The sequence below is a fragment of the Rattus rattus genome, chromosome 1 (genome assembly GCF_011064425.1).
Source record: "Rattus rattus isolate New Zealand chromosome 1, Rrattus_CSIRO_v1, whole genome shotgun sequence".
Lineage (NCBI taxonomy): Eukaryota > Metazoa > Chordata > Mammalia > Rodentia > Muridae > Rattus > Rattus rattus.
Window position 1 is genome coordinate 91,880,784 of NC_046154.1, and position 18,691 is coordinate 91,899,474.

The following is an 18,691-nucleotide window of genomic DNA, read 5'->3' on the forward strand; positions in this document are numbered from 1 at the left end:
TTTTCGGCTCTTTTTTTTTTTTTTTTGGAGCTAGGGACCGAACCAGGGCCTTGCGCTTCCTAGGTGGCGCTCTACCACTGAGCTAAATCCCAACCCCTATTTCAGTAAAAAATCAGAATTATGTTGCCAGCTGTGATAGGGCATGATATATTTGAAATTAATTGTCACATTTGAGAAGTTTATTTGGAGTGAAGAGAGATAATTGGAATTTAAGGACAGTGTGAATGGTTCAGGGACATCCAGGCAGAAGAGGTGTATATGGAAAGATACAAGGGTGGAGTAAGAACTCCATGCCCTCTGGGCACACTATCTTCCCAACACCAACATGCACTCCGAAACCTGGAGATTCATCAGATTTCTCTATGCAAGAATTTTGTCATAGTGGCTGGACAGAGGACCTAGCTTCAATTCCCAACACCCACATACCTAGTGGTTCGCAACTATCTGTAATTCCAGTTCCAGGAGATCCAATGCCTTCTGGCCTCTGAGGGCACCAGGCATGCCAACAGTGCACGGATATCCATGTAGGCAAAACACACACACACACACACACACACACACACACACACACACTCTCCCTTCCCTCCTCTTCCCCCTCCTCCTCCCCTCCCCCCTCCCCCTCCTCCTCCTTTCCCTTCCCCTTCTTTTTTGGTTAGGTGGTTTGGCTTAGTTTGGTTTTCAGAACAGGGTTTCTCTCTGTTACAAAGTCCTGGATGTCTAGATGTCCTGGAGTTCTTTGTGAACCCAGCTGGCCTTGAACTCACAGAGATTCACTTGATTGCCTCCTGAGTATTGGGACTAAAGGTGTGTACCATTACATCATCTAGAGGTACTAGTTTCAACGACAGGATGTTTAAGGAGAATGGTTCTTTTTTAAAAAAATATTATTTATTTAATGTATATGAGTACACTGTAGATGTCTTCAGACACACCAGAAGAGGGCATCAGATCCCATTATAGATGGCTGTGAGCCACCATGTGGTTGTTGGGAATTGAACTCAGGACCTCTGGAAGAGCAGTCGTGCTCTTAACCACTGAACCATCTCTCCAGCCCAAGGGGAATGGTTCTTAAAACATTAGTTTTTATCACTTGGACAGTCCTCTGTTCCAAACTCTAAAGATTTTCCTCTGACTAAAAATAGAAAGGACGATTACATTAAGAAATAGGCAACATAGGGAGTCTTGTGATATAAGATGACAAAAAGACAGGGGACAAAGTCTCCTCCCTCTTTGGAAAAGTGCTTCAGGAATGTCCAAAGCAAGTCTGGCAAGGCTGGACACTGACCACAGTGAGAGGAGATAACAGCGCCTTCAGTGTAGACAGAAGAGTCCTCCGCACCAGGTGCTGTCCACGTGCAGGTGACTGCATTATGGCAGTCACAAGATAAGGAAACAGACATTGTTCATGGTAGTCTCAGGGGAGGAATTTATTAAGGAAACCAGAAGCAAAACACTAGGAAAATACAGTGATAGATTATCTAGAACTGTCTTTCAGAGTAATCTGCTCGGGACACACAAGAAACACTTTGTAGGCACCATAGTCATGGGGATCTACTCCCTGCGTCCTGTTCCTAATCTCTTCCAAACGCCGATCTGTTTTTCCTCTATTTAATTTCATCATTTTTGAAAATGCTACAGAAATAGAGTTGCACAGTATACAAACTTTTGAAGCGGGTCTTCTTCATTTAGTGAGAAGATCTCACAAGTTTCAATTTTAAGGAATAGATGTCAATAGTTATAATTTTGAAACTGTCATGATAGAAATATTTCGGTAATGACATCCTGAGATTCAACTAGTGGCTGGTATTAATTTTGAACTCCAATGGCATGTAGGTTTTTGATTGCTCTGTCTTAAGAAGTCTTACCTGTAAACAGGAGTGCGGGTTAAATGTTAACTAAGCACTGCATAGTAGAGTAGCTTCAGGGGAGCGTTCAAAGGTTACCTATGGGTAAACATAAGGACAAAGGGGTGTGCCTCTTATCAGATAAACAAGGTTCAGGGGGGACTCCATAAGCAAACCAGAACAAAAACACAGGGGAGAAATTATAAGCTAAATTATTTAGAACTATCTTTTCAAAGTCTACAGTAACCTGCAGAGGTTATCCTCTTTGGCGTGAAGAAGACAGAATAGTATTAAGTGCTTATACCAAAGTCGTGTGTGTAAAATCATTCTGAAAACCCAGAAATTAGAAAAGACCAAGTCTCTTCTATGCTATATAGAGTATGGGAATACCTAAAATCTAGAACATAGGCTTTAAGAAGCAAACTCCATTCTACGCTCTGGCAGTTGTTATTGTTGATGTGTGTGTGTGTGTGTGTGTGTGTGTGTGTGTGTGTGTGTGTGTGTGTGTGTGCGTGTGCACTTGCAGTGACCAGAGGTTAGCATCAGGAGTTTCAACAATAGCTTTCCACTTTAATATACATAATTTCACTTATTTACTTTTTGGTTTTTCAAGTCAGGGTTTCTCTGTGTTGTCCTGGCTATCTGACTGTCCTGGATACTACTCGCTCTGAAGACCAGGATGGCCTTGGGACGTGCTGGAATTACAACGTTACCATGTCAGGCTGACAGGTTTATTTAATTGTTGAATGCTTTTTCTGCATGTATGTATGTGCACCGTGTGTGTGCCTGGTGCCCTCGGAGGTCAGAAGAACTGACCTAGAACTGGAATTAGTGACGGTTATGAACCACTGTGCAGGGCCTGGGCACCGTCCTCCAGAGCAACAAGCGCTCTTAACCACTGGGCCATCTCTCCACCCTCCTCCACTTTTTGTTTTGAGGTCTCTGACTGAGTCTGAGCTCAGGATTTGGCTTGATGAGGCCATCATGATTGTGTAGCAGCCGTCTCTCTGACCGAGTCATCCCTCAGCCCCTGTCTACCATTTTGAATCAGAGTGACACTCAAGCTCATAGAGATCATTCCGTAAATTCTTTGACTTTAGGACAAAAGGGCATGGAAAAGAGAACATTTCATCTTGTTTTTGGTTTATAAACTGTTTTCAATGATCTAGGCCTTTGTTAGAAAGCTGGGCTTGTTTAGGAAATAAAGTACAGTTTTGTTAGTTTTATTCGGTGATATAGACTTTTTAGAGTGACTTGGTATGGAGAATGAGACTCAGGTAGACTGCATGAATTTTAAAGAGTAACAACTGGGGCTGGAGATAGCCTAGTGGTTAGTGACGCGTACTGCTCTTGTAGAGGACCCTATTTTGGTTCTCAGCACCCAAGTCATGTGGACTAGAATGTTAGCTGTAGGGAATCTGATGTCTCCACAGGCACTCCCCACATATGCACATACTAACACATTTAATATACTTAATTTTTTTTCTTTTTTTCCGGAGCTGAGGACCGAACCCAGGGTCTTGCGCTTTCTAGGCAAGCGCTCTACCACTGAGCTAAATCCCCAACCCTAATATACTTAATTTTAAAAAATTGTTGGGCATGGTGGTGTAGAACTTGGTATCTCTGTGAGTTCAAGGCCAGCCTGGGCTCCAGAGTGAGTTCTAGGACAGTTAGGGCTGTTACACAGAGAAGCCTTATCTCAAAAAACCCAACATTTGTGATAACTGTATTTATTTAAAGGTTCAGGGTTAAGAGAGACATGATGTTTTCAGTCATTTTTTTAAAAACCTTGTAAACTGGCATATTGTCTTTAAAATTGCCTTCACGGTATTCATCAAACTTGGTGTGCTTATACCTTTTGCTCTGGAATTCTATTTATAATATTCCGTTCCTCAGATGTAATCATATGTGGTCATAACTATGAGATGTTCTGTGTGGCATTGTTAATTATTTTGATTTTTTTTTTCTTTTTCTTTTTTTTTTCCCCCGGAGCTGGGGACCGAACCCAGGGCCTTGCGCTTGTGCTCTACCGCTGAGCTAAATCCCCAACTGTTAATTATTTTGAATAGCTACAAATAATTTAAGCGTCCACTATTTTGGAAAAAAATTAAAATGTGGCACATTAAATTTTGTGCACTATGGAGTATTAAAATAAAGTCAATTAAAATACTGTAATTAAAAATAGTTACAGTTGGCAAGCATAAGTCCAAGTTCAAGGCCAGCCTGGTCTACAGAGTGAGTTTCAGGACAGCCTGGGGCTATACAGAGATCTCAACCCTGTCCTGAAAAAAACCAACCAATGGAAACCAAACACAAAACAAACAAACAAACAAAAAAGGATACAAAATCTACCTCAAATACAGCAATAGAAACACTTCATCAGCACTTCTCTCTCCCTCCCTTTCTCTCCTCCTCTTCTCTCCCTCTCTTTTCCTGAATGAGTGCTGGGATTAAAGTCATGTGCTATCATCACCTGGTCGGCTGCTTTTCTCTGACATTTTATTATATTTTTCTGTGACCCAGGATGGCCTGGAACATAACACGTAGCTCAAGGTGGCCTTAAACTCGGGTAGGAATTATAGGCACAAGTATGTGCCTCTATACCAAGTTGCTATTTTAAAATCCCATATAGCAAAGTAAGGTGGAAATGTCTCCAAACATAAGTTAATGTTTAGATTTAACATACGAAATGTTTTTGACATCTTGAAAATGGGAAGTGAAATTTCTTTAAAAATGACCTTGAATTACAAACTGGTTATGCTTCTTTTTTTTAAAAATACGTGTCTACTTATTTTAAAGTAGGTAGTCAGGAAAGATAGATTTTAGTTGTTACTTTCTTTGAAATGGTGTGGGCAGGCTCCCTCTTTCATTTCAGACTCTGAAGACATGGCTTAAGCGGCTCAAATTTCAATGATCTGCGAGTTGAAAAAGCACTCCGTTCAGAAGTAGATGTGCTATAAAAGAGGGGGAAAAGCATGTTCTCACTAGTTATACGCATTATATAGAGTAAATCGCTGTTTTATGTTTTACATATAACTTGTTTTTGCTCATACCAGAGGAAAGGGCTTTGGTTCAAACAAAACATTTTCTGGCTGTGAAATTTCAGAGACCTCTCGTTTATTTTCACCTGGAAAAACATCAATCCTTTCCTATAACGCTCCCCCAGCCCCGCCCCGCGGAGGGATGAATAAATAAACTTATAAAATACTGGCATTATGATGGCCATTAAATAGCTATGCGATGAAAGTTTCTTGTAGCATTACACTGTTCGGTAGAAAAGCACTCAGATTAAAACCGTGTAAAAATGAAGATGGACTTCAGTCCAGGGCAGTCTCATTTACTTAATATCTTTCCCAACCACACCTATCCGGCCAGTGCGGGTCTCAGAGGTTGGCCATGGCCCGGCGGACAGGCTACCGTCGCTGCTCTCAGGTTCGGAAAGACCACTGCCCATCCCTGCCCCGTAGCCGTCGCGTGGGTCCCCTGCCGTGCTGCCTGGAGTGTCGCCCGGCAGTAGCAACTCAACGCCGCTTCAAAAGTCCCCTGGGGTCCCGAGGCTTTTCTAGGCAGCAACATTCAGGGCCCTGAGTCTTAGTCCGGGAAGCCGGAAGGCCCGCGGGCTCGCAGGAGGGCGAGTCTCGAAGCGGGAAGCACAAGGCGCGCGTTCCCGCGAACGCAGGCGCGACGCTGGGGGCGGGGGGCGCGCACGCGCGCCGAGGCACGGGCGGGGGGCGGGGCGAAGAGGCGAAGGCGGGAAGAGGGCGCCCTGGAGTCCTGCCGAGTCCCGGGAGGGCGTCGACGCTGAGGGGGCGGGGCCAGGCGAGGCGGGAACGCGCTCGCGGGCTGGGAGGGCGGGGGCGCGGCGCTGGCGAGAGCGTGCCCGGTCCCCGCCCCTGTTTCCCACTCTTCCTTCCACCTCTGACCGGCCGGGGCTGCGGAGCGGCTTCGCTCGCAGGTCCCGGGAGCCGCCGCCCGCTTCCTCCGCCCGCGGTGAGCCCGTCAATCCCCGCACAACGCGCTCCTCCATCTGGGCCATGGATGGGTAAGTGCCGGGTGGCCGCTCGGGGGCTGTGCTGGCCTCGTTTCCTCTCGGCGACGCGTCCCACCGAGGCCGGGAGCAGGGCGCGACGCCGGTTAGCGGAGGAGCGGCCCGGGGCTAAGCCCGACGGCAGGGACCTGGGAAGCGCGGGGGTCCGTCCGCCGCGGTCTCTGCTTCCTGCGCGCGGCGCCCCCGTCACGTCCGCCCCTCGCAGCCTCGGGGCGCGTTCGGGAAGCGGAGTCGAGCCAGGGCCGGGGTGCCTGACCGGACTCCCCACACTTCCTCTCAGAAAATGGTGCGCGGCGCTGGCGGGGGCGGAGGCTGAGGCGGACGCGGCGCTCGGGGAGTTGCTGTTTACCGGTGGGGTGGGGCGCGCGGCGGAGCTTTCCTCGGCGGCGGGCCCGGGCGAGCGGCGACAGCCGTCTGGGCGGCGACCGGGTCTCGAACTGCGGTCCCCCGAGGGTCTCGGGACCGGCGGGGTCTCCTGACTTGGGCTTTGAGATACGTTAACCACTTCTAAATACCAAGCGTCTGCACTTTATTACCGGGGACGCTTCCTCTTCGTTCCCCACCCCTAAGAAACTTCGTGAATTCGCCTCGGGCGATGTTAGATATTGTGTAAGTGCAGATTTCCGGGCGCTTTCAACTGCTCGGTTTAAATAGGGTCTATGACTAAAAGAAAAAAAAAAAGATTTACAATCACCTTTTCCGAGCTGGTAATTTCTCTGGGAACTCTGGAACATGGGACGGGACCTGATGTATTTTAATAAAAGCGTGAATTGAGGGATTTTAATAAATTGGGGTCATATAATCAAGATTAAAAAAACCCTCCAAGTCAATTAGAGAACCTACCTTTTATTTATTTACATCTTTGTCGTTTGAGTTGTTCCTTAACCCCGCTCCCCCGCCGACTTTTGTTGACAGGACTTCTATAAACTGCGGAATTGGTGGAGCATATAACTTGTTTGAAAAGTAAAATCCATTTAGCAGGTTGCCGCGTAGTTGATCATAGCATGCTACGTGTTTACGTGAGGACACTAGAATAAAACAATTTTTAACCTCGTTAGGTTTCGTTTTTCTTAATTTCACAATTTTGTGATATATGGATTATCTCATCTGAATGCAGATTGCACACTGCTGTGGATATCAAAGTTCGATTTTAGATTTGATTTATGATTGTGATGCTCTTTAAAGTATTTTTATTTAGTGGGAGCTTCTTTGCGAACGCTTCTCCTTGAGAATTGGCTCCTCCTTACCTGTCTGATTCATTTTACGTGTGAAATAATTTTCAGTGATTTATACCATAAATGCCATTATATCAGTTCAGGAAGGACGGTGAAGTGTTCATCTTCAGAAGGTTCAACTTCGGGTTTGGTGAAACAAGTTAGCTTTTTGTGTCATGAGATTTAGTTAAAGGGCTTGCTTGACTTTTGCTTCTTCACTGTGAAGTGCAAGCTCCTCCCCCACAGTGCACTGGTTGGGGGTAGGGGGAAGGGTGAGTAGGAATGTTCAACCTTAATTCAGCATCTATGTGTTTATCTGATCCAAAACATTAATTGCATAGGTTTTAGTCATCATTTGCTACTTACTTACTACAGTCATCTTGTTAAAAAGTACCTTTTTAGTTGGCTATCAAAATAATAGGTTTTATTATATTTCACGCACAACACACATACCATCTCATTTTGTTCATATTTACTCTTCTGCTCTCGCCTTCCCAAACTTACTTTTATTAATAGTTTTTAAGCACTTTGCCTTGCTTGTGGTGTTAAAGCTAAGAAGACAGTGATGCAGATAGAGCATTCAAATGGGGAAATGCTTGTTTTGTCCACCAGGACCGATAAAGATAAGATTACACACTTTTTAAAGTATAACTTATCAGTTTTTATCAGGTTTACATTTCAGAAAAATGAATGCAGGTTTCTACTAGGAAAAAAAGGAATGGTTATTGTTTAAAACAATGAAGTTTGTACCACTTGATGCAAAAACAGGCTTGCATACCTTTAGGAAATTATGACTATTGATTAGTAACGTAGTACAGAATTTGTATTATAAAGGAACTATGGAGATAAACTGCTAACTGAAGATGTAGGAGAGATCAGCTTTTGTATAGATTAACTGTATAGGGGTTTTTACACATAATCTTATGGAGTGTGGCTTTTAATATAGTGAACTATGCCCTAGGCAAGCTTATTAAATTTCATTTTCCCACAGCTTGCAAAAAGCCCATTTCCTTTATTCTGAGTAGTTAAAAAAAAAAACCCACTAGCCAACATATTTTTAGTTCCTCCTCGAATTCCAGCTCTCTGCCTGCCTCCTTCCCCCACTGTGTATGTCTGTCTGTCTGTATATGTTTGTTCATGTTCATTTCTACCTAGGAGGAGGAGTACTTTTGTACTCAAAACAATATTGATGGATAATATTTTTTAAATAGCAAATTTAAAATTCGGCATGTAGAAATTGACTTTTATATTTATTCTAGCTCTGGAAGATGCGTTTTTTTTGTTTTGTTTTGTTTTTTGTGAGTTTTGGGGGGCGATAAGATGCAGATTTACAAGAGACTTTTGGTGTCTGTAAAATCCAAGCCCAGGTTTGTTTTATTGAGGCTGTAGGGTGTGATCACTTCTATCAGTGACTTACGAGGATGAGCCTTGGTGATTTTAGTTTTGGTTGGATTTGTCAAAGTGAGATAAACACATGCTTATTGTATCGAAGCAGAACTGTTCCACACACACACACACACACACACACACACACACACACACACACACACGAGAATACTTTATGTCTTGCATTGATGTTGAAGCTTTGCCTTTGAACTCTGCTGTTGCTACACTGTCCATTGATTTTTCTTTATTAACATTTCCCAGTTCATTTTTCATTATTTGTTATTATAATGCCTTTTCTTTTTCTTTAATCTTATCTGTCTTTTAAAACTTGTTCTCTAACTTTGTTTTCCATTTTCTCTTTTTACTTTTTCCATACAGTGTTGTTACAGATCTTATAGCAGTCGGTTTAAAGGTAGGAATCTTTTACTATCCTTTCATAGTTTTTATGTTTTAATTTTGACATTTCTCCCTTAGAGGTGAAATGATTTCACCTGTTCATGAAATTGTCTTTTGTTCTGTGTGATAATAGCCTTTTACTTTCACCTCCACCATAAGTAGGCCTGTGGATTTTATGCACCTCTCAGGAGGAACTATAGTATTATGTATGGAAAATTAAAACCACCCAAAGTATAAATTAACAAAGTTTTTTTTGGGTGGGAGAGTTTTGTTTTTGTAGTTAGAATAATCATAGACTGATTTTTTTTTTTTAAAAAATATCTTCCTTTATGGCTGCACTTATGAGTAATAAAGTAACAATAGCTGATTTTTTTTTTTTTACTGCCAATGATATGCCATGTGTTTTACATGTATGCACACCAATCATTATAACATTCCTTCAGGATGGGTAATTACTATTCTTATTTCAAAGATGAAAAAGCAGGTTGAGAAAGTTTGTCCAAGGTGTTAAAGTACTTGTCTTCCTGTTCTGTTTTCAAAGCCTTACCCTTTTGTTGTTGCTACACCTTGTTGCTAGCAATGAGGTCTATCTTAAACGTGAATATCTGGAGAACTTAATATATCTCATGTGTAGTAATGGTTTTTCCAAGTTACAAGTCTATAGTTACATCAGAGTCTTCTCATTATTGGATAAAAAAATACAAATCAAGAAAATAATGCTCCTCAAAGTGAGAGTTTTAAAAATATAATTTGTCTTGGGACTGGAGGGGCGGCCAGCAGTACTTACTGCTCTTCAGATGACCTGGGTTCTGTTCCCAGGGTATATGGTGGCTCACAACTACCTGTACCTTCAGTTGCAAGAGCGTCAGATGTGTTTTTCTGACCTCTTGAGTTCACAAACATACTCAGGCATGTACATATACATGAAATTTAAAGACAATAAAATCATAAACGATAACTGTCATGAAGTTTGATATTTGATACTGAGTTGGGAATGCAGTTCAATAGGCCACACAGTGCAGATTCCTTTATCCTTGGCTCTGTTTTAAGTAAACTAGGTTTATTTATATAGGATGATCACGGTCTAGTATGTCAGAGTTAGCACACATTCCACCACTGTACCCTGACTATGTTTTGTTAGTTAATTCTGTTTTTGTTTCTTTACACTTACAGGATCTGATCGTAATGCTTGTATTCTGTGATTTCTCAAGAAATAAGTGTAACAGGAAGTTAAAAGAATGGGATGTCTAAGACTAGCATAATTGAGAACTATTGCACTATCTTTGGAGGTTAGGTAGAGTTGACCTGCTTTGGCAAGCTCTAAGTATGTTTATGAGTAGGAAATTAATGCAGGCAGCCTTTTCTGGAACTGCCTCCTTCCATATGTTGTCAGCTTCTTAAGAATAATATGCAGAGATTAGAAATTAAGGCTTCAACTGTGTGTCTGAAGGTGCTTGGTAGAAGGGATATTTAAATGAATTGTTTTGATCTTTAAAGAAGATGTGTTTTGTGTTTCTAGCTTTTCTCTGAGATGTAAATAACAACAGACACTTTAAGTTACCACTTGGGGTTGGGGATTTAGCTCAGTGGTGGAGTGCTTACCTAGCAAGCGCAAGGCCCTGGGTTTGGTCCCCAGCTCCGGGAAAAAAAAGAAAAAGAAAAGAAAGTTACCACGTTAAGGTTAAAGAATTATGCTTATTTTATTATGGTGAAACTCATCCATTATAAATGGAAGAAAATTTAAATGTTATGTTTAGGAACCAGATGTGAATACAAGGTTTGGTTTTCTGTTTGTATCTTTTGAAGTAAGCACTTTGAAAACAACACCTCTGAAGAGATGACATGCTGACTAGCTGACTCAGTAGGCAGCCTATATTAATATATTTATTTATGTTATAAAATATGTATATTATATATATTCAGCATCTATATATTGAAATACTAGAATCATGGTATAAAAATATTCATTATGTACTTCTGGATTGTTGTTTCTTTGATCTCACCAAGGAAGTTTAGTTATTACCAAATAATGAATCAGTAAAACTTGTATTTCATCCAGAATATATGAAAAATAAGTCAATATTTGTTTTCTTTGTTTGCTCTCTGAATACAACAATATAATTAATGGCTTTAATTAGTAGCGATAATGGAATTTAGGCTGTGTTCTCTAATTTTACTTTCCTGGATTAAAAAGATAGTTATTTAAAATTAGTTAAAACTTATTTTATGTGTATGAGTGTTTTTCCTGCATATATGTTATATGTGTGTCTGGTGTTTATGGAGGTCATAAGAGGGCCATCTGGAACTGTAGTTAAGGATGGTTGTAAGCTACTGTTTGGGAGCTGGGATATCTACAAGAGCAGGAAGTGCTCTCTCCAGCCCCAAAATATTATTTAGATTTTGTAAAAGATAACATAAAATACTTTAAATTTGAAAGTAATTATTTTAACAAAGGGAAACTGAGTTGCTTTTAATGTGATTTATGATGTGTCACAAAAGACATTTTTGAGGCTCTCTTTACTGTTGTTTCTAGTGTCTGATTGTTATAAACTCAAAAAAGTTTGCTAAATGAATGAATGAATGAATGCCAAATCATAACAATGATGTGGCAAACATTCTGGAACCCAAGCTTTTTGATACTGCTGGTATTCTCGTAGGTATACACTTAGTGAAAAAGAATTCCTTTTTTAGATTGAAATTGTATTGAAGACATGTATACATTTTCAGGTGTTTTAGGATTCATATCATGATATGCACCTTGAATCTTCTTTGTGGGTTATTATAACTTCTTTTGAGGGGCTTTGAGACAGGGCTTCTCTAAGAAACCATGGCTGTGGGGTTGGGGATTTAGGTCAGTGGTAGAGCGCTTGCCTAGGAAGCGCAAGGCCCTGGGTTCGATCCCCAGCTCCGAAAAAAAGAACCAAAAAAAAAAAAAAAGAAACCATGGCTGTCCTGGAACTTACTCTGTAGACCAGTCTGGCCTTGAATTTGAGCATCTGCCTGCCTCTGTCTCCCAAGTGGTGGGATTAAAGTCATGCACCACCATTGCCTGGCTTGGAGTATTAATTTAAAAAAATGTGTGTGTGTGTGTGTGTGTGTGTGTGTGTGTGTGTGTGTGTGTGTGTGTTTGTGTGTATATATAATGTATATGAGTGTTCTGTCTGCATGTATATCTGCAGGCCAGAAGAGGGCATCAGATCTCATTACAGATGGTAATGTGGTTGCTGGAAATTGAACTCAGGACCTCTGGAAGAGTAGCCAATGCTCTTAACCACTGAACCATCTCTCCAGCCTGGGGTATTACTCTTTTAACATTGCCCAAATTAAAAAATTAGCTTTGGGAACTCATTGTGAAATATTTTTTCATTTTTGAGTTGTTGAGATGGTCTTGTTAGGTTAACCAAGCTGGACTTAAACCTGCTTCAGTCTCCAAATGTCTGGGGTCACAGGTATGCACTACCATGACTGGCAATCTGTGTGTGTGTGTGTGTGTGTGTGTGTGTGTGTGTGTGTGTGTGTGTGTGTGTGTATTTTACATGTCTATGTAAGACACACACACAACACTCATCATTGACTCATTGAGAAACAATGAGCAGTGAGTTCTTTTAAATGAAGACACAGTCTGGTGATAGAGTGCTATAGCATTCATTTTAGAGATTTACTATACCTCATAAATCAGTGATAGCATTCTGGGTAATGGCCTTTTTTGTGTGCCAAAGTGCATTTTAAACTTCAAGCTTATGCATTCAGTAGTATTAGCTGGCTACTACTCAAAATCTCAAAGCCACATTTCCTATATTCCTGTTTATCTATATTCCTGTTTATTTTGGTCTTCCAAAACTATCATAGTCTTTTCTATTTTTAGTGGGTAGTTGAGAATAGGAAAACATGTTTAGAAAGGACTATAATTGGCTTCCAATAATTGTCATGTCTGCTATGTAGAATAGAACCACACCATATCGAAATTAATTTTGAAGGTCGGTTTCCTTCATGCAAGACATTGGAGGTTAACAAGCAGCAGCCCATGGGCACATCTGGCTTGCCACCTGTTTCTCTAAGTAGTTTTATTGGGACATAGCCATGCTTATTTATGTCTATATTGTCTGTGATTGCTTTCACATTATATTAACAGAGCTGAATAGTGGTCATAGTCTGCAAAGGATAATGTATTCACCTCCTGGCCCTTTACAGAAAAAGTTTGCTTACTGTTATGCTTCACTATTGGAAATATGGAAGACCTTGGCTACATCTTTTTTAAATGAGGTGTTATTTTTATAGAATGCAATTCAATAAAGTTGGACAAATTTTAACACTTTAATCAAAACAATACAATGTAGCTTGAGAAAGATCCCTGTTTATCTCTTTCCTGACAGTCTAGGCAACTGTTCTGATTTTCATTAACATAGATTAGTTTTACCTGTTTCATATGAACAAAACCAAATAATAAAGGCTCTCCTGTGTGGCAGTTTTATTTAGCAAAATGAATTTTAGACTTACTGTGTTGTACTATGTGTAGTAGTAGTTCATCCTTTTATTTCTGTTTCATATTGTGTCTTAAATTCTGTTCTCATGTTGATGGGCACTTGAGTTCTTTCCAGCTTGGGAATATTACAAATAAAGTTTCTGTGAACGTGTGTGTGTGTGTGTGTCTGTCTGTCTGTCTGTCTGTGTCTGTGTGTGTGTCTGTGTCTGTGTGTCTTTTATTTTTAAATTTTATTTATAGATGCACGCTCTCTCTGTCTGCATTTATGCCTGCATGGCAGAAGAGAGCAATAAATCCCATTACAGACGGTTATGAGGCATCATGTGGTTGCTGGGAATTGAACTCAGAACCTCTGGAAGAACGGCCAGTCCACTTAACTAGTGAGCCACTTCTCTGTCCCTGTTTAGTCTACTGTTGTATACCTATTTTCTAAGCCCAGGAGTGGAAGTGCAGAATGATAGGACATGCAGATTTATCAGAAACTGTTCAATATTGTTCGGATCTTGAATGTTCCTCAAAGGCCTGTATGTTAAAGGCTCAGTCTGTAGGGTAGCATTTTGGGGAATTCATAGAACCTTTTAGTAGGTTTAGTTTCCTGGGAAGGTTTTAGGTTTCCATGTGATTGTGGGATATTGGCACTTCCCTCTTTCCCTTTGCTTTCTGAACTTCAGGTGAATTGTTTGTCTATCATTCACAGTGCCTTGTCTACCTGGCCTTCTTACAGCAGTGTATCTGCTTGATCTTAGACTGGCATCCCCAGAACTAGGAGCTGAACAAACTCTTCTCTTATAAGTTAGTCGTCTCAAGTATTTCAGTATAATGATGGAAGAGCCTACTCTGAGCTGTTGAACCATTTTCTAAAGTGTATGCACTTTACACAGTCTGCTTCAAGCCCACATCTGTGGTCATATGACCTTGAATATGCCTGATCTTCCAGTCTCATCTGAATTAGAACTCAGGTGCTTTTTCACCCTTTGCAACCCTTGGTGCTGTTTTTTACTTTTAGGTATCTAAAGGGTGTAGCTGAATGGCTAGTATCAGTAATATTTTATTGATTTGATGACTGGTACTGATATTTTTTTTTTAAAGATTTATTTATTATATACAAGTACACTGTAGCTGTCTTCAGATACACCAGAAGAGGGCATCGGATCTCTTTACAGATGGTTGTGAGCCACCATATGGTTGCTGGGAATTGAACTCAGGACCTCTGGGAAAGCAGTCGGGTGCTCTTAACCGCTGAGCCATCTCTCCAGCCCGTGGTACTGATATTTATCAATATCCTATGTACTGTCTAGCCGTTCACTTTTGGAGAGGGGATTCTGTGAAGCTCTTTTGTTGTTGGTTTTTTTTTTGTTTGTTTGTTTGTTTTTGTTGTTGTTGTTTTGAGACAGGATTTCTCTTAGTAGCCCTGGCTGTCCTAGAACTTACTCAGTAAGCCAGGCTGGCCTCAGGCTCAGAGACCTACCTGCTTCTGCCTCCCAAGTGCTGAAATTACAGGCATATGCCATCACTGTCTGGCTTTTTAACACTATTCTTTATTCTAGTGTAGTATCTCCTCTCGTAACAAGTATATCTAGTGACGCTCACTCAACCTTCCTAAGGCTGTGTGCAGCCCTTTAATATAGTTCTCGTGTTGTAGTGACCCCAACCATAACATTTTTTTCATTGCTACTTTATAACTATAATTTTGCTTTTGTTATGAATTATAAAGTAAATATTGGTGTTTTCTGATGGTCTTAGGCAGCTCCTGTGAAAGGGTAGTTTGACCTCCAAAGGAGTTTTGACAACATATTGAGAACGACTGTCCTAGAGTTGTGAGGCACCATATGGGTACTGAGAGTTGAACCTCAGAGTAACAACTGCTCAATCCCTGAATCTTTCCAGGCCATCTGTTGGTTAAGTCTTTACTTTTTTCTTTTCCTTCCTGTCCCCTTCTCCTCCCTTCTTTATTTCCAGACCAGGCTGGTCTCTTCCTGCCTCTGCCTCCTTAGTGTTGTGATTAAATGTATGCACCACAACCACCCACCTCTTCAGTGTTTCTTAAAGACACTAACTTAAACAAATGACATTTTTTTATATGCTTGCTTACGTAATTGTGTGTGCATGAACCACAGCATATGAGTGGAGGTCAGAAAGCATCTTGGTGGAGTTGGTCTCACCTTCCTCTCTTGTGAGTTCAGAGGACCAAACTCCAGGTTGTCAAGCTTAGTGACCAGAACCTTTCCCATTGAGAAGTTTCATCAGTCCCCAAAATACAGCTATTTTGTTTGCTTTTGTTGTTGCTTTGAGTCAAGGTCTTTATGTAACCTTGGCTGTCCTGGAACTCATTTGTTTTTCTTAAAGTGTGTTCTCATTATCTTTTTAAATTTATCTTTTGAGACAGGTCTCACAATATCTTTGTGAAGTCCTGGCATTCTGGAACTCTATGTAGACCAGACTGGCCTCAAATTCAGAAGTCTGCTTCCTTCTGCCTCTCAAGTGTTGGAGTTATGATAAGCACCTTCACACTCCACAGATTCTGATGATCTTTTATTTGAAGTAAGTAGATTGACCGATCACATTAGCGTACTTGAATGAATATATTAGTTACTTTGTTGTTGCTGGGACCTTAAGGAAGAGAGAAAGGTTTACACTGGCGCATGTTTGAGAGTACAGACCTTCACTGTAGGAAGGGCATGGAGGCAGGAGCTTGAGGTCAGGTCACATAGTCAGGAAGCAGAAAGGTACATGTTGGTGCTCAGCTGGCTTTCTTGTTTTTCTCTTTTCTTCAGTCTGGGATCCCAGCACCTGAGATGATTCCAATCATAATTAGGATATTTCTTCACCTGAGTTAAACTCCTGGACACCTTTCTACGTGCACTAAAATGTGTATTCTAGGTGCTTTCAAATCTGGACAGATTGACAGTGTACATCAACTCACATCTGCCATCTTCCTAACTTTTTGCTCATTGTACTTGTTCTTGGTTTCTTCTGATTTTTGTTTTGCTTTTGAAATGAAATATTGCTAAGTTTCAGGCTGGTCTCCAACTTCAAATGTTCCCACATTAGCCTTAGGAGTAGCTGGAGTTACAGAAATTCTCACTACATCTAGTCCCTTCTTCTGTGTTAGTTGAACATATATTTGATTCAAATTTTTTCACTTAGCATAGTTATGTATTATGTAAACATTTTCTTTGTAAGTTGCTTTGTAGTTAGCATATGTAGTTATAACTCATAAGTACACCATCCAAAATCATTATATTACTTCATGTGTACTGTAGGTAGAATAAACCAGCAGTCTCAGTTCTTTTCTGTCACTTATAACCTCACTACCCTTCATTTTTCTTAAGCATGTGCATTATCATCTTATACTTTAGAGCAGCTATTATGTAGATATACCATAATTATTTTTTGTGTACATGTCTTAGTGTAAGTTTGTGTACCACATATGTGCAGGAGTTTGTGGAGATCAGAAGAAGGTGGTGGACCCCTTGGAACTGGAATTACAGGCTGTTGTGAGTTGCCATGTGTATATCGGGAACAGAACCCAGGTCCTCTGCAAGAGAAATAAACATTCTTAATCACTGAGCCATCTTTTCACCCTGATAGCTCAATTAAATTAAAAGATTTTATTTTATCTTTATTGATTTCTTTCATGTAGATCCAGCTTCCTGCCCAATAATCAGAATGAACTTCTGCTTCCTCATATAACTTCTTTTAAGTTACAGAAATCCCACTAACATTAGAGTCTCTTAGTTTTGGTACATCAAATCCTACTTGGTTGTGTGGAGGCATTGTTAGGGATTGAACTTAGAGGGCCTTGGACATTCTGTAGATGGGCTATGTATACTCCCAGCTCCTGGCATATTTAGTTCTTTATTGTGAAAGGTACTTTCTGTACTAAAAATTTGGCATTGGCTTTTTCCTCCCTTTCTCTAACACTTGACGTATATTTCAGTCTTTTTATTATGCTTCTGATGAAACCTTGTAATTGTTACTCTTAATGCTCTGGACATATAGACTTATCAATCACTCTTATTTCTCCTTCCTCAAAGGTTTTCTTTGTCTTGTTTTTCATAGTTTGAACAATATACTGAAGTATAAGTTTAATTTTGGTATTTATGTACATTGGTAAATTAGCTTCCTGGAGCTGTAATTTGTAGTTTGATATAACTCACTAATTATGGAAAGTTGCAAGTCTTTGTTCCTTTCTGTCCCTCCTCCTTCTTTCTCTCCTCCTCCCTCCCTCCCTCTCTCCCTCTCCCCCCCCCCCCCCCCCTGCGTGTAGGTGTGTATCTTGTTATATTACATGTTATGGTCTCAAAATGGCTCTTGGGTCCTTCTATTTTAGTTTCCCCTGTAGCCAGGTATATAGAATGTACTAATGAGGCCTATTGCTAACCTTTTTTCATTGTTACATTTTTAAAACTATTTTAAAAAATTTTGAGGTTAAATTACATCACTGTTTCCTCCCTCTAGCCTTTTCTATGCATCCCCATTATACATTCGCATGTATATACACACACATTGTTTTTTCCCCTTTTGAACATTTTAGCTTTTGTCTCTGTTACTTATTTGAAATTGCCACGCATTATTGGATGTTCTGGGGTTTTGTTGTTTATTTTCTCTGAGCATTTCTTTCAGTTTGGGAAGTTTCTACTGAAATCTTTTTCTTTTTTTTTTTTTTTTTTTTTCCGGAGCTGGGGACCGAACCCAGGACCTTGCGCTTCCTAGGCAAGCGCTCTACCACTGAGCTAAATCCCCAACCCCTGAAATCTTTTTCTTTAGCCTCTGCAATACTGGGTCTGAGCAGGTATTCTAGAACTGAGCTTGTACCTACAGCCCCTACTGACATACCTTCAAGTTGATTTCTTTCTTCAGTAATCTCTAGTCTTTTAGTTAACCCATCACAGATTTATTTTTGTTACATTCGTATCTGTTTATATACACCATTACATCTAGTTTTAAAGGTTTTTGTCCTAGCTGGACATAGTGGTGCCTTTAATTCCAGCACTGGGGAGGCAAAAGGCAGGTACCCTGTTTCAGAAACAAACAAAAAACCCAAAGGACTTATCCTGCATGATTCTGTTCAGGGGTTTAATGCCTGTCTATGTTTATATTTATTTACCTCCTAAAGTGACTTTTACTTAATGGAAAGCCAGATATATCAGAACAGAAATTTAGAGGCAAAAGGTCCTTAGTGGGATGAGTTCTTTGCTAATATGCCTAGGTGTTGGGTTGGGTTTGGTATTTGCTTTAGTGACCAAAGCTTTAGTCTCCCCAATGTTCTTATTTGAGTTTTTTATTTAAAGACTGACCCTGCAGCTCTTTCTGCTGT

General features: G+C 40.5%; 1 protein-coding gene across 3 annotated transcripts in view; it reads left to right on the top strand.

Annotated features, from left to right (window-relative positions):
- Window positions 1–5,719: 5,719 nt before the first annotated feature.
- Ptbp3 (polypyrimidine tract binding protein 3) overlaps window positions 5,720–18,691 on the top strand; it is an 81,001-nt gene continuing 68,029 nt past the window's right edge. For 2 of the 3 annotated variants that reach the window (XM_032903477.1, XM_032903484.1), the window contains exons 1-2: window positions 5,720–5,886; window positions 8,871–8,904. In XM_032903477.1, coding sequence (XP_032759368.1) covers window positions 5,879–5,886; window positions 8,871–8,904 — 42 coding nt within the window. In that variant the 5' untranslated portion in view covers window positions 5,720–5,878. The remainder of the gene's footprint in view (window positions 5,887–8,870; window positions 8,905–18,691) is intronic. The other variant, XM_032903491.1, reaches the window with a different exon arrangement.